The sequence below is a fragment of the Bubalus kerabau genome, chromosome 9 (genome assembly GCF_029407905.1).
Source record: "Bubalus kerabau isolate K-KA32 ecotype Philippines breed swamp buffalo chromosome 9, PCC_UOA_SB_1v2, whole genome shotgun sequence".
NCBI lineage: Eukaryota > Metazoa > Chordata > Mammalia > Artiodactyla > Bovidae > Bubalus > Bubalus kerabau.
Genome location: NC_073632.1, coordinates 105,014,134 through 105,038,758, shown reverse-complemented (window position 1 = coordinate 105,038,758; position 24,625 = coordinate 105,014,134). Strand labels below are relative to the sequence as shown.

At 46.9% G+C, this 24,625-nt stretch overlaps 1 protein-coding gene across 4 annotated transcripts in view; it reads right to left on the bottom strand.

Moving 5' to 3' along the window:
* Window positions 1–313: 313 nt before the first annotated feature.
* Window positions 314–24,625, bottom strand: part of MAP3K4 (mitogen-activated protein kinase kinase kinase 4) — a 107,173-nt gene continuing 82,861 nt past the window's right edge. Inside the window, exons 15-27 of one of the 4 annotated variants that reach the window (XM_055536145.1) lie at window positions 23,900–23,966; window positions 19,889–19,985; window positions 18,772–18,900; window positions 15,368–15,468; window positions 14,604–14,684; window positions 11,291–11,482; window positions 10,119–10,189; window positions 9,429–9,545; window positions 8,372–8,531; window positions 5,681–5,803; window positions 4,946–5,052; window positions 3,098–3,277; window positions 314–1,305 (exon numbers count right to left, since the gene is read on the bottom strand). In XM_055536145.1, the coding sequence (XP_055392120.1) occupies window positions 1,285–1,305; window positions 3,098–3,277; window positions 4,946–5,052; window positions 5,681–5,803; window positions 8,372–8,531; window positions 9,429–9,545; window positions 10,119–10,189; window positions 11,291–11,482; window positions 14,604–14,684; window positions 15,368–15,468; window positions 18,772–18,900; window positions 19,889–19,985; window positions 23,900–23,966 (1,446 nt within the window). In that variant the 3' untranslated portion in view covers window positions 314–1,284. Of the gene's footprint in view, window positions 1,306–3,097; window positions 3,278–4,945; window positions 5,053–5,680; window positions 5,804–8,371; window positions 8,532–9,246; window positions 9,338–9,428; window positions 9,546–10,118; window positions 10,190–11,290; window positions 11,483–14,603; window positions 14,685–15,367; window positions 15,469–18,771; window positions 18,901–19,888; window positions 19,986–23,899; window positions 23,967–24,625 lie in introns of those variants that run through there. The other 3 variants (XM_055536146.1, XM_055536147.1, XM_055536148.1) reach the window with 3 other exon arrangements.

The following is a 24,625-nucleotide window of genomic DNA, read 5'->3' as shown; positions in this document are numbered from 1 at the left end:
GAAACGGAGTGACCCTGCGGTGGAGTCTATGATGGCTGCAGCACTGAGCAGCTCTGCTAAAATCACTGAACTGTACACTTTAAATGTTACATAAATTGTCCCGCCGACAGCTATTTTTAAAAAATGAAATTACAAATCATTCTGTTAGGCCAACTTTCTCAAGGACGTTAATTTCTGTGCTGAGGGGATCAGCGCCCTGGAGGGAAGGTGAAAACAGACAGAACGTGCTTGAGCCAGCACTCGCCCAGAGCCAGCTGCCACGTGTCAGGAGTGCGTCAGATACCCTCTAGAAAGATTTCAGGAAGCTTTAAGGTCAATCTTTTAAAAAATTTAATAGCAAAAAGAAATAAAAGAACACCATCAACAACAGATAATTTGGGCTATTTTAAAAAACTAACTACTGAAATATTTACATTCTGAAAAAAGACACTTTCTTGTCAAGATATTATTCAGCAGTATATACACTGACCTGGAACCTATACATCTTGATTTAAAAATAAAACTGAGCCCCCAACATGTGATAACAAGGCTTGAACTTGTATCTACTCTGAACTTGCAGGGAACACCCAGAGCCTTGAAAGGGCCTCCGACATCCTTAGTGCTGTTTCGTTTCTCTCCTGGTCTGCAGCGAGGCGACTCTAGAGCCTGAAGGCCTGACGGTGCCCGTTCTGTTGAGGGACACCGCAATGACAAGGGCAGACCTCTGTATGGATAACATGTTGGCTCTGAAGCTGAAAACCACTGAGAGACAATATAACAGCTTTCCTAAAATAAACCATTTATTGAAAAAAGAACCTTTTTTCTTAAAATTTCATTAATCGGCCTTTTGCAGAACAAACCTGTGGCTTGCCAACAACAACAAAAAAGGTAAGGTTTCACAGTCAGTGCACTCGACAAACAGGAGATTAACAACGAGGCCTGGGACGCCTGATAACACTACGGCTGCTTTTGGACCTGGAGAGGTCGACGGTGTTACCCTGATGCCACGGTTCTCCGTCGGCCGGGACACGGCGGGCATGGAGGCAGGGCTCCGTGAACAGTAGTAATGGCACTTGGCACGCAGCTTCTCCACCTCGCGGGCGCCAGCTCTCAGGGGGCCCCGGGCACGGGGCGCGGACGGGAGCAGCAGGAGGTGGACGCTCGTCACCGGGCAGCCGCCGTCTCGGAGGGTCAGCGAGGGCGACGCCGCTTCTGGGCGTGGTCTTCGTGGAAACGTTACGTACAGTAGTGATTGAGGGGACTCTCCGAGTACAGGCGCTCCGCCAGGCCCCAGGCCCGCCAGCTTCACTCTTCATCCGTGCAGACCTGTGAGGAAGGCAGGACAGCGCTGAGCCCCTCTCGTGCGTGCCGCACGCCAGGTTTACGGGTGAGTCCTCACCAGTGCCCCCTGATGCTCCGGCAGTGAGCCTGGCCCAGGGCAAAGGTGTGATCGGGGCAGTGGGACGTCACCGCCAAGCTCCGGCTTTACGAACTGACTACTGACAGTATCTGCCAGGATGTATCTGTACAGGTCACCAAAAATTGTTTATATGCCTTATAAATGATAAACACGTTTTTATTTAGTTACAAATCCCTAGTATCTTATGCAGCAAACCAAGCTACTGGCTCCTTGATTTCACTCCCCCAGGAATAACGTCACCATCCCCCCAGCCTCATCTCCCCTAATCAGGACCTGTAAATGTTTTCTCCACGGTTCCGCTCTCTTTCCATTTTGTCTCCAAATACTGTCCCAGCAGTATTTCTGTCTCCAAGCCTATCTCCTACCCCAATTTTCTCCTGAGTGCCAGTCCAAAGTATTCACGTGCTCCAGCAGGCATCCCTAACACACCTTAAACTGCTTCTACCAGAGAAAACCGTCACTCCCGGACCCACCCCTCAGCCAGGGGCCCTCCTGACCTGTCCTGGTGAGCGGAACCCGATACCTGGTGATGCGAGCAGGGCTTGGCGCTGTCCTGGGCTCCTGCCCCCACGCACCTCCTTCCACACCCCGTCAGTCACACACTCGCAGCCACCTTAACCTCTCAGTTCAGTTCAGTCGCTCAGTCGTGTCCGACTCTTTGCGACCCCATGAACTGCAGCATGCCAGGCCTCCCTGTCCATCACCAACTCCTGAAGTTTACCCAAACTCATGTCCATTGAGTCGGTGATGTCATCAAACCATCTCATCCTCTGTCGTCCCCCTTCTCCTCCCGCCCTCAATCTTTCCCAGCATCAGGGTCTTTTCCAATGAGTCAGCTCTTCGCATCAGGTGACCAAAGTATTGGAGATTCAGTTTCAATATCAGTCCTTCCGATGAACACCCGGACTGATCTCCTTTAGGATGGAGTGTGTGGCTGATCCCTCACCCCGACCTCCCTTCCCAGCCTATCGGCCGTGTTACCAGCTTCCTACCTAGTTTCCTGCCTCCACAGTCATCACTCAACAGCACAATCATCGTGTTGTGCTTAACAATAAAACTGACATCCCTTCTCACAGTTCCTGCCCACCCTCAGGCGCTATCGCTGGCTGCCATCCTCGCCCTGTGCACCGTCAGCTCTCACTGACACCCAGCTTCACCCCCTCGGGAGGTGGACTCCCTTCCACTCTGTCCCCCCGACCCCTGCCTCTGCTCCCTGAGCTGGCTAATCCCTCCCCAATGGCTCTGGCATGTCACTCAGAAGGAAGCAGGAGCTGGGGTCACCTGACGGGGTGAAAGGCCTCTCCTCGGTGACGTTGCACGTGGCACACGCTCCACCGTCACGGCTCTAACACGACCCTTGCTCGGTGCTCGGTCTGTCTCTGCTCCCTCAGTAGAGACTGGCTGCTACCAACCCTGCACTCAAGCAGACTGCATACCCTGAAGGGAAACTGCCTCTCACCCGTCCCCCTGAAAATCCCATTTCACGGTCCCAAGTGCCCCTCCAAGCACCAACATGGGTCAAGGAGAACCGCAACAAACATCTGCCCAAAGGAAAAAAACACATACAAAATTCCCCAGCACCGTTCATTTTAGCTCATTTCCATTTCAGGTACAGGTATTTTCTATTTAAGCTTCCAAATTTCATTCACGTGCCAGATGCGAACAGAACACACACACTTATTCAGCACTCTGCCAAACCTTGACGAAGGAGTGGTCGAGGAGCTGGCTGGCTGTCCACCGCATCCGGGGCTCACTCTCCAGGCAGTGAGAGAGGAAGTCCTTCCCTTCGGGGCTTAATCGTTCAGGGATCGGCGGCTTGTGCCCCATTCCCACTTTGTACATAATCTGAAAGTTGTGTTCATATTCATGCCAAGGTCTCTGAAAACAGGAAAAAAAAAGCAGGTTTCGACACTACCTGACCATAAAGAAAAAGCAGCTGCCCCATCTCTTTTTAGGCATCTCAGTATCGATAGGTACCAAGGCCGGCAACCTTTTACATAAGCTTGCAAGCCAGGTGGTCTCTGTCACAACTATTCAATTTTCCCATTATAACATAAAAGCAGGCTTAGGCTACAATGTATAAATGAATGGGTAGAGCTGTGTGCCAATAAAACTTTATTTACAAAACCAGGCGGTGGGCATAGTCTGCCTACCCCACAAGGTGTCCTATCGTCCAGCATTACCTAGATGTTGTCGTCATCTAAGACATAAAATAAAAAGTCAATAAAACAAAACCTAACAGTTATCTTACTGGGATGTTTAATATGCTCCCTTGTTGAATAATCAACATTAAATTCTACTAGTGCCAAGCTTATTTTATTACAGTTACAGGGAAATGAGATTCATGGGGGAAAGAACATAGCCTCCCAATTTATGTACCATTGTTTAGCTATTGAGATGTATAGTCTTCAGTGTGAGAACTCGCTCTCTTTCCAATGTATGGCTTGATTGAAATAACAGGTACTGTGGGCACCTATGTTAACGCTAACAGAAATAATACTAGCTAATATTTATTGAGAGCTTATTCTCAGCGGCTGCAGGCTGTATAATAATTTAATTTCCTACTAATAATACTTAAGAGGGTTATAACTTTCTTGCTTTACAACTAATGCTATAAACCTCCCTCGCCAAACACACGACCTTTATACATTTGTACAATTGTTCATCGGCAGTATCTACATTAGAAGACCAATTTTGAGGATTTTCAGATATTACGTCACACGTGACAGTTTCACGGCCCTTAAAATCAATATGCACTGTCTGTCCTTCCGTCCGTCTCCCAGTGCTCAGTCGCTTCAGTCGTGTCTGACTCTTTGCGGCCCCATGGACTATAGCCCGCCAGGCTCCTCTGTCCATGGGATTCTCCAGGCAAGAACACTGGAGTGGGTTGTCATGCCCTCTTCCAGGGGATCTACCAGACTCAGGGATCGAACTCGCAATTCCTGCACTGGCAGGCGAGCTCTCTACCACGAGCACCACCTGGGAAGCCCTGGCAACCTCTCATCTTCTCTGACTTGCCTGTCCTGCCTCTTCCGGAACACCAGAAGGTTGAGAATCATACAGGATGTGGGGTTTTCAGACTGGGTTCGTTCACTCAGCAATGAATACGCGTTTTCAGGTTTCTCCCTGTCGTTTCATGGCCAATTTCTTTTTGTCACTGCGTAATATTCCGTTGTGTAGATTATCACAGTTTATCCATTTATTCAATTATGAATAAAACAGATACAGGCATTCACATGCCAGTCTTTGTGTGGACAGAAGGTTTCAACTTCTGCTGCTTCTCATATCTGCTTACTTTTCTATGTTTTAATTGGAGTTTTGTGCTTTTTCTTTTCCTTGGAGGAGTCCTCTGAGTCATGCATCTGATAAACATTTGGTTCCTAGTCTGGCACTTGTTTTAACTTACCATATCTTTTGACAGGTCATGTTCTCTATTTTGCAGGAAAGATGTTCCCAGTATTCATAATGGGAGTGAAGCCACATGACTGCTCTGTTAATGCAAAGTGCCCCCCTCAAGGCTTTCTACCAGGCATGGGCTCTGCTCACCTTGCCAGTCACCATCTCTATGACAACACACCCCAGGCTCCAGATGTCAGCCGCACGCCCGTGGCCTTCTCCTTTGGCACGAGTGATGACTTCCGGAGCCATGTACGCTTAAAAGCGACAGATACGAGAGGAACGGGTTACAAATACAGCATCATGAATTAACAGAGCCAAGCAAAACATTAATATTATCTAATATTTCACAGAGAAGAAACAACTAGTTTGTTCAGGGGAAACTTTCTCTCAATTACATAATAAAAAATATCAAGACTTCAAAATAAGTATCTCAAAATAATTTCTTGAATCGATGTTTTAGGAGCCAAATTAATCTCCTAAAAGAGATTTTGAATGTGCAAATATTCAGATAAATTCTATTTGTGACGAAAAATATGAAATTTAACCTGCAAAAGAGAATGTGAAGTTTTATGACGTTTCTAAATGATCAAAACAAATAACCACCATTTAAACATAATGTTGTTTTGACTAGAATAGTTTTAATAAACCCAGTGTGAAACACAAGGCTTTTCTGGAGAGGAAATGAGGCCTTTCTTCCCTGCTGTAAGTTTAAGGGAGATATGTGACTTCCCAATCTGATGAGCACTTTTAGGTGTGGCTCCTCCCCGCCTGGCGAGAAGCCCTGACCGCTCCCCACATCTGCCAACCAGAAGGAGGAGGAGAGGCAGGGTCCCAGCACGCCGGAGGGAGCCCCAGGGCAGAGCCTCGCCTCGCCGGACCCACCTGCTGTCCCCAGCGTGCTGTTCACTTCACCAGGCATGGTCTGCGCATTGTTCTTAAGCTTTACTGAGCATCCGAAATCCCCCAGCTTGATTAGTCCAGACGAGGTCAGGAAGATGTTGGCACCTAGGGAGAAATGAGCAGTGGTAAGCCTCTGAAACACAACACAGGCGCTTTGAAGCTTAGGTGGTAACCTGAACTATCAGGAACTTGATTCGCAACATTATAAAGACTGATGAAACTTTACTTGCAAAGTGTTATCATTAGAAAGATTTTAAGCCTCATTCACAAATGGTAATACAAAGTAAAGAAATTTTAATAACAGTGCAGACAGCTTTGACAAATCCTGAACTGAAACACATGCATAAATTCCAACATTAAAACACAGGGAGAGGGACTTCCCTAGTGGCATAGTGGGTAAGAATCCACCTGCCGATGCAGGGGACGTGGGTAGGGTCCCTGGTCTGGGAAGGTTCCACCTGCCGGAGGGCAGCTGAGCACAACTGCCGGGTCCGAGCGCTGCCACTGCTGAAGCCCGTGCACCCGGAGCCTGCGCTCTGCAAAGAGAGAAGCCACATCCACGAGGCGCCCGTGCACCGCAAGGACGGGCAGCCCCTGCTCACCACCGCCAGACAAAGTCCGCGAGCAGCTAGCCAAAAATAAAGTAAGTAATTTTTTAAAAACTCAGGGAGATACTTAAAAGAGAAATCACCTATAAATCACAAATGCCTGTGGCAGCAGTTCTGAAGGTGAGAGCTGGTGTACGCTCAGCAGTGGCCGTAGCAGGAAGCAAGTGTAATCGAGACCACACACACACACACACACACACACTCTCTCACACATGCTCACACACACACATGCTCTCACACACACGCTCTCACACACGTGCACACACACACGCACTCACACACACATTCAATCACACACTCTCACACATGCACACTCACTCTCACATACACACACTCTCACACGCACACTCACACACATGCTCTCACACATGTGCACACACACACAACCACACATGCACTCACACACACACACATGCACACTCACACTCTCACACACACACACACACATTCTCTCACACACACACTCACATACACACACACTCACACACACACACACTCTCTCTCACACACACATTCTCTCTCTCTCTGCTGGTCTGCAGAGATGCATCCGAAGCCACCATCAGACTGAGTCCAGGCTGACAGAAAATGTTCTGCGCGTATCTCCTATCTCAGGAGCAGCACACACACCTGGCTCGTACTCCAGTTGGAACCTGGGGTCACTGCTCATCTCCCGGGGTGGCTCTGCCTCCTGCAGGCTACAAGGCCTGAACCCTTCTGACCGAGCCACACGGCTCAGCCTTCTGTCCAAGGTACCTCCCTCCAAAGGTCATACAGAGCCCTCACGTTAGACAGCCAGCTGCGCAATGAGCTGCTGACCCTCCCCGCGCCCAGGGCAGGCGATCCCCCAGAGCACACTGTGCTAATGCATGGTTCTGGAGCTGACTCACAGGCCCTCTTAGCTACATTGAGCTCTAAAGATTATCACACGGATGCACAGGGACGGACTTGATTCAAGGACTCTGAGGGATTCTCTTTATGGCCACGGCCAACGACACTAAGGTACCACTTCCTGAGTGTGGTGTTTGTGTTAGAAAAACTGGAAATGGGCTATGCCGTGGCCTCACCCAGAGCCGATGAGGCAAATGCCCAGACAACAAAGCAATGTGGCGGACGGGGTGGGCGGGCAGCGAGACGGGTACGCCGGACATGCAGGAGCCATTACAGAGCACGGGCAGTTCTTCCACCAGCAAAGCAGGCCCTGGGGTGGCCCAGCCCCACGGAGGCTAATGCCTGGTTGCAAGTCCGGCCATCTATAGTGATGTGTAGGTTGTAGGTTGTGTAGGTTGTAGGTTGGCCTCAGGTTAAGGGAGAGAATGAAATCCTTCAGTCTGGGGTCAGTTAGAGACCAACCTAATTTGTCATTCTACTTATCCCCGAGACTCCCAAATGCACAGATCAGGGGCATGGTGTGGGTCAGATAAACACAGGGGGTAAGTTCTGGGATAAGCATGGCTGTTCCCCTCACACGAGAAGGGCCAGCACTTTCCTTCAGTTAGTGTGACCAAGCTGACCTTGAGCAGAACTCTACACTGGAGGAGGGTGGTGTAAATAAACCCTGAAGTCAAAGTGTTTGTCGCTAGGTCATGTGCCACAGTTTGCGACCCCCATGGACCGTAGCCCACCAGGTTCCTCTGTCCACGGGATTCTCCAGGCAAGAATACTGGAGTAGGCTGCCACGCCCTCCTCCAGGGGATCTTCCCAACCCAGGGATCAAACCCAGGTCTCCTGCATTGCAGGCGGATTCTTTGCCATCTGAGCCACCAGGGAAGCCCCAATAAAGTGTCCTCTCCCCAAACTCAGCTGCAAATTGTAACTTACACCAGCATTCCTGATTCACCATCACTTTACATGTTCACAACATTCACATTCAAATTCAGAAGGGAAAGAAAGGATGTTCTGATCACAAGCCAAGCTCCTGGAAGGAGATGTGTGTCCTGTACAGTTTCTCAATGTTGGGTTCTTTACAGAAGAATATTCAAAGTAAAGTTGTTTCTGGAGAAGTGAGGGCAGCCACCCTGTGCTGGGCACGGCTGACGCCCTGGCAGGCAGGGGAGTGTGGGATCACCTTTAACGTCGCGGTGAACTATGCCGTGCTCGTGGAGGACGTTGATGGCCACGGTGATCTGCTTCGAATACAGCCTGATGACGTGTTCTTGGAGCCCCAGCCGCGACACCTCTTCCAACGTGCCCTCATCACAGTACTCCATGAAGATGTACATCTCCTCCTGCGGGAGGAACCACACAGGGCCCATGTCCACCTGGGCGCTGGGTGCAGAGCCTGGAACACTCCACTGGCCACGCCCCCAAGGACGCTTCCTTCTAAGGGTCAGCTACACTGGTCATCCTCGAGTCTGAATTCGTCTCAAAACGGTCATTTCTAACTCCTCTACAAAGAGTGGTGTCTCTGCCTGCCTCCTCTGTCTGAAATTATACAGCTCTTTGGGATAAGACCATCGCCGAATCACAGGTGATAAACGTCTGTAACCCTCTGAAATTCGGTCTGCTATATAATCTCAGACAGGGACCAACAGGACTGTCCCTATAAATGTATTATTAAGTACTGAAACACATCCTTTTCAGATATGAATTTATCCGTGAAAAACATTAAAAACTGCCAGTATCCAAATTCCCCAGAAGCTCATATTCCACCAAGAAGCTCCAGGTGATCCTCTTTCCCTCCAAGTGTTTATTGCTAAACACACGGGGAAAGTAAGCTGAGGTCTTCGCTTTCTCTCATTTTACAATGGTTCTTTAAATACAAACAAAAGGGAAAAAAAAATTACTGAATAGTGTGTTCAACAGTGGCTTGGCAAAAAGAAGGGGGAGAAAAAAAAGCAACCAACAGCAGTGTCGGGGGGGGCACTCGAGAAATCTTCTGATCGGCAGGATGGGTTTCAGCGCTTTATAATGTCGGGTTAATGACTACGGTCTACAACTTACATTTCAGGAAGGACTCCTCTAGTTTCAGAGAGAAGGCAGAAATGGTGTAACTCATGGAGATTTCCTGATAATTAGGCAAAGTTACTGTGCTCTGAAATGAGAAGACCTGTGATGTAGGACAGGACTCCACCTGCGCCCTCACTGACCGCTCACACCGCACAGTGTGATCAAAGTTGGCTTACTCTATGTAGCTCCACACCAAAATACCGAACCAGATTGGGGTGCTTGATGCCTTCAAAGATTTTCAACTCGTCTGCAGTTTCCTTGATGGTTTTATGGTCGTTGGGTTGAAATCGAATCTGGAAAAGGAAACCGGCTGGTTACTGTTGGCACCGGGAACAGTGAAATGCGCCCCCCTGACTTCCGGGCGGGCTCTCTTCCCCTTGCTGATGAGTTAAGCTCACCTGCTTTAGAGTACATGCTCAGACAGCAGCCAGCAGGATCACTTTCGTAACTGCAGACTGAATTAACCAACCTAAGTGCCCCTTGGCGAGGATGAGGAGACGCTGCAGGGGTTGACGGGTGGAGCCGCACGTGCCTGGTGCCCCACGACGGCTCGGGGCACTGGCCTCACCCACCACAGCCCTCGGTGTCTCCCAGGGGTCCTTCCTCGGGTGTTCCTGGCTCCTGCCATTCTACCTCCAGCAGTTAACAGGCTGCTCATTTCTGAACCTTATCACAAATGTCCCCCAAGCCCCCCGACCAAGTGCCCCATGGTCCCAAAGGTGTAAATGCCTAGACTGTGGGAAACATCAGTGTATCAGACATCTGAAACGGTGCCCTGGGGGAGCACTCGGGCCAGCCCTCAGCTAGTGAACCCAAGTCTCGGTCCAAGTGTCCAGCACACAGAGGCCGCAGGGCCGGGCACGCACCTCCTTCATGGCCATCAGCTCGCCGGTGTCGACGTTGATGCAGGTGTACACCTTCCCGTACTGCCCTTCCCCTGTGAACAGGGACAGACGTGCTGCTCTCAGCCACCAAAGCCAGGCCACTCCAACTCATTCAAATGTATAATGACATCTTCCCATCCTGACTCCACGTTCACATATCCAGAACCGTGCTTACCACAGCCTACTACTGCAAGAGCCAGACTATTTCGAAAGAATGTCCCCTGATAACCTAAGTCTCAGGCAATCTTTTCACTCTGTCTTATCTGTAAATACCTGTAAACAGAATAGAACTGACCGGCAAATCCCAGAAGGGGCCTGAAGGCGAGCGCTGAGCCCCTGGTGCATACTCCGGAGCCCCTTACGGCCCTGGGGGAGGTCTGGGCCGGGGTAGGAGGCGTGGCCGGGGTAAGCCTAGCTGCCATCCCAATGGGCCTCCCTGCTGTCCATCCAGGCTTGTGGGATGCCGGTGGGGTATTCTACTAAGACACCTTCTGAAACATTAAACTAAGGGGCTATATGGCCACATAAGACTGAGAATGAGAATTCACACCACTTATAAAGGATCTGATTCTGTTCAGTGTCTTCTGTCCTGACAGCTCTACAGAAACCTCCTGAGGCTCACAGAGTCCTATGTTACAACTGCGTTCGCATCTTCAGGCCTAAATGCTCAACAGATAAACGCGTTTGAAAGGGGGAAGGTCTGAAACTTAATCAGCTCCTTCTCCACACAATCTATCTCTAGTTATTTAACAGGAAACTGTTTCATCTAGAAATTAATTAATGTTTTTGAAGACACCGTCCCATTGGCATTTGTATTCAGTCTTGCTTCAATAAGGATCGTGTGGGAATAAGATATAAAGAATACAGACTAGAACAAAGGAGTAAGATTTATGGAGTTCTCCACTGGCAATTTCTGGAGTTATCAAGCAGAACTATTCCATTTAATGAATCATTTAAAAATCTCTTTTACATTGTTCTTAGAACATATCTTACAAGTGAAACCAAAAAATCAGAACCGTGCACAAAAGAGAGGATGTATATTTGCCACGCCTGTCAGAGAAAAAGACCAACCATGGGAGATTTAACCTAAAAAGTGTGACTGTTGTTATTTCTAACAGGGACCATCTTTGTGTCCTGTTCTTGAGTTTCCTTACCGATTTTGTTTCCTCTTTGCCACTTAAAGGTCACCTTCCTCAAGCCAACGTGCATGACGTTGTCGTAAGACTTGGGGGTGTCACAGACTTGACCAATGATGTTTTTCCTCCTCATTTCTCGATACCGCTTTTCTTCAAACAGTCGGACTGACTTCTGAATGGCTTCTATGGGTCCTTGCTTAGAAGCGGTATCTGCAGGGAGAAGTGTAAACTCAGTCATCCCAACAACCATAATCAAGTCGACTTCCAGCAAATAATCATAAAAACAGAGCAGCAGACATTAGCCCTCCATCAAGCATCATCTATTCAGCTACACAGCACCTGAATTAAAGTCCCCCAAAGCTAACATCTTCAGAGCATACCATCCACTATAGGGAAGCGCACACACAGACAGAAGCGACTCAGACAGAATCAGTGGCGTCCTCTCCCAAGGCTGGTTAGACTCTGCAGTAACCACCTGTCTGCCTCTAGTCTCTCCCCTCCACTTGCTCTCATCGCTCAGAATTTTCTTATTGTTTAGCCGCTCAGTCGTGTCTGACTTTCCGACCCCATGGACTGTAGCCCACCAGGTTCCTCTGTTTGTGGGATATCCCAGGCGGGAATACTGGAGTGGGTTGTAACTTCCTTCTCCAGGGAATCTTCCCCACCAAGGGATCGAACTCACATGTCCTTCGTCCTGTGTTGTGGGCGGATTCTTTACCACCGAGCCACAAGGGAGTCCCCCAGAATTCTCTTACTCAAACGTAAAATCTGATCACATTGTTTACCCACATAATTTATTTCATGGTTTATCCCAAGTTGCTGATCAACAGTCCAAGGCCATCACGCAGGGTCTTTCCAGGCTTGCTTCTCCTGGCCACTGTCCCTGGCCCCACTGCAGTCTCCGGACCAGCCTGACTGAAGAGCCTCCATGGAGCACACCACACCGCACCTCACTCCTCGCCCATGCTCATACCTCCCTGTCTTCCAGCTGTCAGAGCTCTACTCCCCTCCAGGAAGCTGTCTCTGCTATCTGCTGGGAAGGGAGTAAAGCTTTCCTTTCTCTAGAGTCAGAATGGCTGGAACAAAACCCGGGCTTCATCTTTCTCTAGGTGTTTGAAAATCGACAAGCGAATTACCTTCCTAAGCCATCAAATCCCAAAACAAAAATACCTCATTCAGAGATACTACAAGAACTTAATGAAATCACACACATAAAGCATTTAGCCCAGTGCCTGGAACATGAAAATACTGGGTAAATTTTAGCTTCTGTTATTATCTTTCCTTATTTTTCCATCTAGCCATCTTTATTTCTCCAACTTACTTTACATGATTTATAGAAAGAAGTATCTTTTACATAGAAACCTAAAACAACTGTTTCATGAAACACTATTACTCTTTCTACATGTGACTGGGTCTCCATTCAATGTGTGTGTGTGTGCTGATTTTACAACAAACCACTAACAGGTCACAATCCATAACGTGAAAAGCTCTCGGCCTCTGCGGTTCTCACATGCAGTACCCTAAGGAGGCATTTAAGAGCCTGAATGTTCTATCAAAGCGATCACTGAGGACTGGGATGACTGAAAGATTACTCTGAGAAGAGAAATTCCCAGAGATTTATAAAGTTCCAACTACGATCATTTCCTACAAACAGGGATCCCTGTTTCCCTTACCTCACTACATGACACATCAAGTCTACTTGGCAGTGACCGAGGTTTCATGGCTGTCGGGCCGTGGGCTCCATTGTTAAATGCTTCTGGGAAATAGTCTTTTCTTTTACAGTAAACATTTCTCAAGATTTCCTAGTCTTTTAAGATGTCTGTGCAAACTGTAACTCTTCCAAGAGTTCCCGAGTTTACTTGACCACAAAGTATTTGTTTTGAAAATTATCACAAAGACCTGGTATCCATGGGAACCACTGATGACGTGAGAGGCCCTGGGGAGACCCCCTTCCCCGCCACTGGGCTTGAGCTGACGAACGCCCCCCGACCCTCAAACCCTACAGGCGCCTCACCTGCCTGGCCTGGCGAATACGGCTTCACGGCTGCTCCCGCCTCCTGAATGCCCCATGGCCAGTGTGAATACACTGCCCGTGACGGCGCTCAGGCCCGCTCCCCACCTCCCCCGCGACCCAGGCCTGCCCTGCCGTCCTCCTCACCCCCTGCCCCCCACTCCCTGAACACAGGAGGCTTGCACGCTGCAGAGGCTCAGGGGCTGCCCGTGGTCTGCACGCAGGGCCTGGACCACAGAGCCCACCGCTGAAGACTGGCTGTGCAGAGACCTCCCCGCACCCTTTCAGGTCCACCTCCACTTACACCCGCGCTCGCCAGGCTGGGCCAGGCCCGCTGGTCTGCTCTTTAGTCACTGGGCCTCCAGATATGTTTCTCTTTCTGTACTTTCCCTCCTGGCTGGACACAAACCTCCTTCTCCTTCAGGGGCCAGTCCAAGCCTTGACCTTCCCTGAAGCCCCACGTGACCGCTCCGGGCCTGGTGATGACCCTCCTGCTCAGTCACACGTTCCAGAGGGCACTCTGGGGGCAAGCATGGGCGACCTTGGTGAAACGTCTGGCCTCTCAGAAACTTGGATCATTTAGGAAAAGAGAACAGGATCCATTCTGCCTAGGTATGGCTCAAGACTGTTGTGATGAAGAATACGCGAAAGCATTTTGTGCTAGACCAGGGCCCTTTCTGCTATTTCTTCTTCTGGTTCATAAGGACCGATCACCTGCTGTGTATGACAAATGCTTTCTCTCAGCTTCTTAACATAATAAACAAGTGGTTATTCATTTCACAAGTATTTATTATATTCCTACCACGTACAAAGGGCTTCCCAGGTGGCACTAGTAGTAAAGAACCCATCTGCCAATGCTGGAGACATAAGAAATGCGGGTTCGATCCCTGGATCAGGAAGATTCCCCTGGAGGAGGGCATGGCAGCCCACTCCAGTATTCTTGCCTGGAGAATCCCACAGACAGAGGAGCCTGGTGGGCTACAGTCCATACGGTCGCAAAGAGTTGGACATGACTAAAGCGACTTAACACACACACCACGTACAAAGGATTATGCGAAGGGCCCACCCACGTGACACATAAAATGAACATCAACCTGTTTAAAGAATACAAAACTGAGAAACACACGTTCCTGCTCCAAAGGAACTTATAATGATAAGAAACAGGAATTGGACACACACAGCACAGAGAGGAAGTGACACCAGAGGCACAAAAGGGGCCATAAAACGTTAATGCAGACGGTCGAGTAAGTCATAAGCTGAAGCACATTGTAGCTGAAACTGTTTGCTTTATGCTTAAACATTCAACATTCTTTCTCTTACCCCTGGTCTGACTGATAAGCGTCCGAAGTTCCCAACTTCTTCGAGTTGACCCACTTGAATCACCTTTTGGATATGCTGGTTCTGCAGAAAGTATTTTTTCATACAAACTAATAAGATTTATAAAGCAAACAGGCATATTTGATTCAGAGCCAGAACGCAATGCAGGTGACAGTGATGATTAGTGAACCACCGGCCTGTCGTTCCCGGGACTGATCTGTTTGCTGTGAGTGTAAAGCTGTCTCTACAATCGTTCAGAGCAAATGGCACCAAACTAAGGAGCTGTTCATGGGTTACAAGACTTTAACTACATTAAGCTTCCACAAGTAACAGACAGCAGAGTACTGAGCAGAAACTGGACTTTGTGGGGGGGTTGGGGGTGGGTGGGAGGGGTCCCCCTTCCCAAGGTCCTGCGCAAGAGCACAGTAGGGCCGCAGGAGCAACGGCGTGGTTTCTGGGCAAAGACCCCTAGCTCTGCATCCTAAGAACACCTGTCACCCACAAGCACAGTGCCACTTTACATTTTTAAAGTGAGTTAAGAGCGCTCAACAGTTAAAATATCAGCAACAATAATTCTCAAAAATTATTTAGCAACAGAGGGAGAAAACGCACATGTAGAAAGACACCTATATTAAAAGGCCAGCGTGCCCAGCACTGAACCTCTCCCAGGGCTCTGTCGCGCCGTGTCCTCAGCGGGAGCCAGTGGTCCGGGACGGCGGCGAGGCCGGCGGGGGACGCAGGGGATGCGGGGGACGCCGCTCACTCACCCTCGCGCTCCTCGGTGGGGCTGGAGTGGCGGCTGAGCGACCTGAACTGCAGCTCAGCTGCGATGGAAGCCAGGCGGTCATTTTCAGGGACGCTGGAACCCCTGTTTCAACATTTCAAAAATTAAGCTGTCAATTTGATAGAACTTGAGAGATGTGTCAGAGTCTTCTAGAGCAGCGATTCTCAACTGGGGGTGACTCTGCCCCCAAGAACATCAGGCATCCGTGGGTAAAGGACTACAGGAAGGACAGCCCCCAAACCAAGACCAATCCACCCAGAGTGACAGCGCCCCCACCGAGACCCCTGTCTCTGGGGCTTGGAAGGAGAACACAGGAGAACCGCCTGCACAATACATGGCTTCATGTTAAAGACAGCAACCAAAATAAAAACAAAACAGTAGTTACTGAAGTATTGCTGACGTATGTGGAAAGCTAATTTAGGCCCAGGATGGATTAAAATTAGGAGCCAAATCTGGCTGATATTTAAGATGATCATCACATTATATTCAAGTACTTAATTCTATTTAAAGTGCTAAAATCATTACATGATTCACAAGAGCTCAAGTCTCTTCAGGAGCAAGTGGAAGGGAATGCCTAACCATTTCTTAAGCAGTAGCCAAGCAAAAGGGCAGAAGAGCAGGAAGCTTAACATGTAAAGGGCAAAGCTAAGTTGAGGCTTTTCCAGAAGTGTTCAGCAATCCAGAATGAGTCCACAAAAGGGTAAATCAAGTCCAGAATTAAATAAGGGCAAGCGTCAAATTATAATTAAAATCATCGAAAATAAATACAGTGTTAGTTTATTAACCAGTTTAGTGTATATTTTTTTAAACGAATGATATAATGAAGTATGGTAGCTTTTATGCTCTTTTTTATTACAGACTGAGTAGGTTTAAAGCAACGTGGTCTACTGGACAGACATTCACAAATTATGAAGTGTGCAAGGCTTTTTTTTTTAATCTCCCTACACTCTCAAATCTAGTGCAGTCCGTGTTAAGTCTGGAGTGAGGAGGACATCTCCTGCAATGTAGTTCATCAAGAAGTCTTAGTATCGTTTCATGGAAAAAAATCACCGATGCTGAAGTGAAGAAAAAACACCCTCCTCCTAAGCTGTGCCAATCCTGGGACCACAGAGAAGCCACCAACATCCCTATCTTCCTGCTTTCCCAGAGAGGAGGTTAGCCAACTCCACATCCTCAGATTTCTCCCAGGGCAACAGGCAAGAAAACACACTTCAACCAAATGGTGTATGAGTGAATGCTTAACGGCTCGCCGCAGGGGGAGCAGGAGTCTGCAGACTTCAACAGTTTTCGTGGTCTAACAACTGACTTGCACAATTCCTGAAAAATAAACAACTGGGTCTCGCAAATCAGTTAAGAGATACTCCAGCAAGCAGAACACTGGAAGATTATTTTCTTGACAATGCTAAGATCACAGAAGCCCATTTCCTAAGTCAAACCGTATCGAATCAAAGTGTTGATCGGAGGCCGTGGGGCAAAGTAAAAATTTCCCTGTGGCTGACATCTCTCTAAGGCAGGCTGCCGAGGTCAGGGAGCCCAGGAACCACCCTGCTTCCCCAAGCCCATCCCGGCCCTGAGTAGCGCGGAGAGCCCGTCTGGAGGCACCATGTGGTCCCTGCATGGAAGCCTGGGAGGCTGCGGCAGAGGTTCAGGTTGGAGGGCTGCAGGCGGCTGGCCCCGCGGCCCCCGACCTCCCATCACACACACTGCCAGGAAGTACAGACCACTTCACTCCTCGGTGAGGAAAGGCCTTCAGGATGGCGCGTTATGACGGTAGTAAAACGTCTACATCTCAAGGACTGTCTTAAAGGATAAACGAAGAACACTTCTGAAATGCTGCTCAAAACATGCTTGAGAAACCACCTGGGCGGGGCCTGAGACTAAGGGTGGGCACGGGCTGCCTGCACAACAATCTGCTTTGGGGTACGCACACCCGACTGACAAAAGCCGGAACCAAGAGTCCATGAAACCTTCCGTTCTGGAGACATCGGTGGGAAGCACGGTGCTGGCTGAGTGTTCTCAGCTATGACTGTGTTTCAGGGCTCATCGCTTCCCTAGCTGAACTAACAAAAAAGACAGCTGCAACCCCCTACACAGCCGTGAAGCACACGTGGAAACGTCTGCCGTGAAATGTTCTAAACGTGAAAAAGGGAGGGTCAACGGGAATTTGTTCAATGTTAATTGTTAACTTTTTTTTTAGTTGACTGCTTAAGCTGTAACATACTTGGGCTTTTTTTTTTTTAGGTTATAGACAAACATTTATTACTAAAAATTAGGGAATATTAATTATTTCAATGCATGAGAAATTGGGAAATATCTGTGGACATTTTAGACTGCTATAAACTAAGTCTAAAAATATTTCGTCTTCATGTTGATGTATGGCAGAAACCAACACAAATTGTAAAACAATTATCCTTCAACTAAAAATACCTTAGTCTGTTTTAAATTCTAAAACCACGTGTCACCTTTCTGCCAACACGCTAATGTTTCTTCTTGGGAGCAGGACAAAGAGCACCGAGTTCTTTCCCAGTGTCATCGTTTTTGTTCAGTTTTGTCTGACTCTGTCAGCATCCTTACGGGAAGATGAGAAGACTGACCGTCTGTTCTGTCACCAGGCACAAGGGTTGATTAAGAGCCACCAAATGTCCTTTCTCCTTTAAGCATCTGAGACCTTGATGAGATCCCCTAAATGCTGACCCCCCTGCCCCACCACCAAATAACTTGGCAAAAATGGAAAAAGCTGCCACGGCCTCAGTACTGACACACAGGCAAGAGGCTCACGTTTGTCTGGGGCTTGCCAAGCGTCTGACAGCTCTCTCTAGTAATGATCTAGTCTCCATACGAGATGCAAAACAAACCTCATGAAGTGGTTTTCCACACCACTATAAACTACTTCTAATCCACAACTGTGGAAATCAGGAAACTGGATTTGAAAAGTGATTTAAAAAAAAAAGATTAAAAAAAAAAAACACAAATCACCACCACCACGTCTGTGTATAACCTGGATAGAAGTCGCCTTTGAGTGACCCCGGAGAAACTCCTCAGGAAAGGCACTGCATTTGCCAGAATTCTCCTACCATTGGACCAGGTTCTTTTCACTGATACTCCCTGCACGGTTATTATCGGCAGAAACTCGAGTCATTTGGGCTAATGTTTGTGCCAAAGAAATATAAAACTTGGGCAGATAATCTACTTGTGCTGGAGCTTTGGGGCCACGACATCCCAAGGAGGGCCCCTAAGCATCGCCCGACCGCACGAAAGCAGCCCCACGAGCCCTGGACACATCCCAGAGCCGAGGTCACCGTAGGAGTGTGGGGGTTGGGGGTGGGGGGCGCGGAAGCCACCCAGTCTCATGGGCACCGCACCGGGGCGAGGGGTGGGGCAGACTACCTGGTCTCATGGGCACCGCTGATGGGCTTGGGCGGTGCCGGGTCACTGCCCGAGGGGCCAGGACGAGCGGCGGCAGGCGCGGGCGCGGGGCTGCCGAGGCTCCGCACATCCGCGGGCACGCTCCGGGCGCTGGGAGGAGAAGAAAAGCTTCAGGAACACAGGTGAGGAAGGGGATGGGCTCTCACGTGGTTTCAGGAAAAGATAACACAGGGTGAGGAAGCAAAAAATCATCTTCAGACAGAAATGCAAATTGCTCTGAGATTCAGGTCAGGTAGCTCAGTGGTAAGGAATCGGCCTGCCAATGCAAGGAACGCAGGTTCCATCCCTGGGTCGGGAAGGCATGCACCCCACTCCAGTCTTCTTGCCTGGAGAATCCCACGGACAGAAGAGCCTGGTGGGCTACAGTCCCTGGGGTCGCAAAGAGTCGCACACAACTGAGGCAACTGAGCATACACGCGCGTGAAAAAAAGTAACTGATTTCAAGCTAGCTATTTTTAGCAATAATTGTCCTTTCCTAGCCAAGCACTGTAAAAAATAAAACTAACTTAAAAACTGCTTGACTCCCAGGGGAGAGCAACGCTCACCACTTCCACATGCAGAAAGGCCACCACATTCAAGGGAAGTGTTTTGAATGTACTAGAGTTTCCAACTCACTCAAAATTTAAGTTGCTTCATAGTTACATACACACATAGAAGTCAAGACTGGAAGGGTCGCTCCAGTTTTTATCTCCAGCTTTTAAAATGACATTTAGTTCTGCTTTTCAAATGTTTACCATGCTATGCACACTCAAATTTGTTTTCCTAAAGTTATTTTTCAAAGAAAGGAAAAGAAAGAATTATTCCAAAGCTGAAAAGCATTTAGTAGCTGGCAGTTAAAAATAAGCTGAGAAACAGTTATCTTGAAAGGTATAAGTGTGCTTTTAATTTGCAAGTTTTATTCTTTTGTAACTAAGGCAGAGTGGTGTGTCTTCAAGACAAGGAAAATAAGAGCTTTTAAAAATGTATAAACAACACAGAAAACAGTATTTGGTATCAGAGCAAGCATCAGCAGCTCTCAGATCAGCATGCACATCAGAGAAGAATCCCTAAAGCAAACAACCACACAGGCACCAAATACCTGAATCCTTCTGGAGTTGGGATAATCAGATGAGGGTTAGGAGGGTCGCTATGGCAGCGAGGTACCTTCACGGGACGGGGGCTATTCCGATGAATGGCTGGCAGTGAAAAGAGGGACAGAAACAACTTGTTAAAGGAGCCAGCAGAGAACTGTCAGAGCGGGCAATTCAGGGGGGACGGGAGGCGGCTTACTTTTGCTGGTGACCAAAATAGAACCATTTAAGTAAGTAGGAAAATCATATTACATATACAAATGCTGGGAAATGTCACTCTTTGGAAGCTAATAAAGTTATATTACACATTCAAACTTTTCTCCACCAAAGCCATTTTTTAAATCCTGGAGTGAAATATATGTAATGTATGACATGCAACCCATTGAGGAGACAGATGAAAATGTGGTTTATGTAGCATTTCTTTACTAAAGAGGAGTCACGTCGTCCCCACTTTTAAAGAGAGTCTGGTCAGGTGACTCTTCAATCGGCTCTGAGCTGAGGACAGGCCACTGTCATTTTCCTGAATATGGAAAGGAGTTTAATTCCTTTAAATCAAACCAGGAGGATGGGCACTGGTTTAAACTGACTATTCTTTTCTTCTTTTAAATATTCTGGTAGAGGGTAAATGGGGATAAAATTTTTAACACAATTTAAAACACACCTTACCTAGTAACTACAAAAATACTGACAATTCTTATTTTCCCAATAACTAAATGTAACTAGGCATGAATATGATATATTTTGTCTGCTTGTCCCTAACAGGTTTTCTTCTGACTTTTAACTTTAACCTTCCTTAGTTTTTAAGTGTAAGTGTGTTAGCCGCTCAGTCATGCCCAACTCTTTGCGACCCCATGGACTGCAGCCCACCAGGCTCCCCTGTCCATGGGATTTTCCAGGCAAGGATACTGGAATGGGTCGCCATTTCCTTCTCCATTAGTTTTTTAAAACACCATATTTTCTCTTCATATGCTAACGATTTTAGTCCACATATGTTTTATTCCAGTAGTCATGTACAGATGTGCGAGTTGGATCATAAAGAAGGCTGAGTGCTGAAATATTGATGCTTTTGAACTGTAGTGCTACAGAAGACTATCGAGAGTCCCTTGGATAGCAAGGAGATCAAACTCGTCAATCCTAAAGGAAATCAATCCTAAATATTCACTGGAAAGACTGCTGCTGAGCTCCAATACTTTGGCCACCTGATGTGAAGAGCCGATTCACTGGAAAAGACTTTGATGCTGGGACAGATTGAGGGCTGGAAGAGAAGAAGAGAGGAGACAGGGGATGAGATGGCTGGATGGCATCACCAACTCAATGGACATGAGTTTGAGCAAACCCTGGGAGACAGTGAAGGACAGAGAAGCCTGGAGCGCTGTAGTCCGAAGAGTTGGACACGACTTGGTGATGGAACAACAATGTTTTATTCTAAATATGTTTTACCCTAAATGACATGACTTCCTTTTTCATGGTTTCTGTTTACTTTTAATAACATTACACAGGAAAGAGAAGTACCCAAATTGGAGACATCTAAAGGGAAAATTTGAAAAACAAAAATCAAGGAAATGTTCAGAAGCAATTTGTATCTATGGCTCATTATCTCAACTATTATAACCCTAGATGGAAGAAACTCTAGGCAAATTCAAAGACAAAAAGAAGAAAAAAAAAAAACAGATCTGGTAAGAATGGTGATGTCTTTAATTCAGCAGACATACTGAGAACCACTGAGTCAAAAATTACTACAAAAATTTCCCATGAAGGTATAAAAGAGACACCATTAAAACACAGACAAGTTTAACATTCTTCCTGCATGAAACAAAACATTTCTTTTAAGAGTATGTGTATCTAACTGCTATAAAGCTGCTATTTCATTGAAAAGAAAATTCAAATGGCCAATAAACATAAAAGAGATGCTCAGATTTCACGAGTGGTGAACATTTATGATAGAGATGCTCTTCATGGCAAAACTAACAACACATGTAAGGAAATGATGGAAAGACTTGTAGTAGTCTTTCCTTGATGGATACAAGGCCACTGAAGAGAGTGAGCTGGACCTACACGTGCTGACATGCAGGGATTTCTACAACTCTCAGAGATTAATATCCAAAGTGATCCAATTTTTATACAGTAAACGGGAAGGGGAAGAAAGCAACAGAGTATATGCTTGTGTGATTACATGAGCGATAAAGAAAGGTGCAGTAGAATGCATCTGTGTACTTACATGAGTACAGAGAGAAAAACAGAAGGTTCTACACCAGATTGCTATCATCTGGTTGCGATGGCAGAGCATCCGGCCATTCTCACGGTGACAGAGTCGAGGGGGAGGAGAAAGCAAGGGACGACGGCAGTGATGCACTCTCACATTCATTCATTTCTCATGAGGACAGAGCACACGACCAAAGGGTGAGGGTCCTGCCGTGTGCAGAACAATACAGTTCACAGAATGCCGTCACCTCACTGAACCCTCCTCAGCAACTGACTTTAAGCACTAGAAGGGGAGGCTCAAAGATGTTCAATAAGCAGCCCCAAGGTCACTTGACTCCCGTGACCCTGGGGGCAATCTGGCTCTCGGGCCAGCGCGGGGCAGGGAGGACAAAGAACACCTTGTGTCCACAGACAGAGCCACGAACCGACTGTCCCGCCAGCGGCGCGGGGAGCGGCGCGGCAGTGACTCACACCGAGAGCCCCTGCTCCACGGGGAGGAGCTTTCCTCTCGTAACATTCTTCTACACGTTCATTTTCTACGTGCTTTTGTTGCACTGCAGTTTTCTTCTTCTATAAATAAAATGATTCCTCATGCAATAAAATATTTTGAAGAAGTAATTTTTACTTCAATAAATCTGATAAAAATATTTTAGAGAGGTAATTTTTACTTTTGAGCAAACTCTGGGAGATAGTGAAGGAAAGGGAAGTCTGGCATGCTGCAGACCACAGGGTCGCAGAGAGTTGGATACGTCTGAGTGACTGAACAACAACAATTTTTACTGAATTACTGATCATGTATTCTTATGGAAATGTTTTAGGAAATCAGAAATCAAAGTATTTATGATAATATGCTTAATGAAAATTTTGATGATAATATGGAATGTTTTATATAAAATGTTCAAATGGTTTTACAAATGATAATTCATTTCATAGAAATGAGAAAAAGCACTACAAATTGGGTGAATTTTAAAGATACAGAAATCAAGCATCAAAACCTAGTCTACTAACTTTTAGTAGCTAGCAAGCACCCTTTAAGATAATGCTGTTGCTTAATAAATTTACCATTTATGAATTATTTTATTTTGTGTAATTGAAATTGTTAAAAATGTCTAAGTTTTCTTTTCTGGTTATTACACATAAACATAGTTTCGCTTTTGTTTACTATCTCAAGAATGTGGTAAGATAGCTTTTTACTGATATTCTGCTTTAAAGTTTTAACATATACTGCAAGACTATATATCAACTATAACTGAAAACTATAATGTGAGTATATTATTGCATGACAATTTTTTTTCTTTTTTAAAATAAAACCAAACAGGAGTGGGGTGGGGGGTGGGGCAGCAATTAGGAATCTTCTAGTTGGGAAGATGGGTGAAGAATGTGGGTATCTGGGAAAGCTGTTAAGAAAATAAACTCATCCTCCTTCCAAAGGTGAGGAAGCAGGGGCAGAACAATCACACTTACCACCTGCAGCAAGAAATGCCTTGCTTCTTAACAGGATGTGTTTCTCCAAGTCTCTCCTCCCCAGAAGGAAAGAGTTTAAGGGGGAGAACGGAATGAATGGTGATGTAAAAAAAAAAAAAAAATTATTTAATACTGCAGCAAGCATGGACCACCTTGGGTTCACATTTTAATTTTCTTGTTAAATTCAGAAAAGCTACTGTGGAGTTCTATATGTATACACCTCATTCCTGTAACTTTCATTGTCATTTTCCTGAATGTTCTTAGTCTCCAAAGCATTTTAAATGGCTGCCGTATCGGGACAATGTGCTCATCCCAGGAGAGGCGCTTTTCTGCTTTCTTACCAAAGTACAAACCTGTAATAGGGCTGTGCGGCTTTCCTATCACATGGCCAATGCACTCATTCATCAGGGCTTGCAAACTCTAGAAACCGAAGGAAATGGGAAAGGAGAAGAGAAAAAAACGTACACTTTCTCAATCATATAAGTATAGAGCACAGATTAAGCATTCAGCATATTTAAAAGAAACATGCTTTCCTCAAGTAAATATTTTCAAAGTTAGTTTAAGAGAAAACAGGCATGAACACAAATTAAACACACACTGAACGTAATTTAAGATAACACAATACACAATTCCATTTTTATAAGTGAAAGCAAACTGGCATTCAGCTCCCACAGTGCAATGACATGCACAAGCAAAGGCTTCTCCTGCGATCGTTCTATTTGGAGGTTGAAATGAACAAATCTGAACAACATCTTCTTGATCTGACAGAATTTATTTGAATACTGGTAATAATATTTAACATTTGGCATGATGCTCTAAAACACCCCACATTGGACTTTCCTGGTGGTCCAGTGGTTAAGAATCTGCACTTCCACTGCAGGGGGCGTGGGTTTGAGCCCTGGTCAGGGAACCAGTGGGCAGCCTGGTGGCTCAGACGGTAAAGAATCTGCCTGCAATGCAGGCGAACTGGGTTCAACCCCTGGGTCAGAAAGATCCCCTGAAGAAGGAAATGGCAACCCACTCCAGTATTCTTGCCTGGAGAATTCCATGGACAGGGCCTGGCGGGTTATAGTCCATGG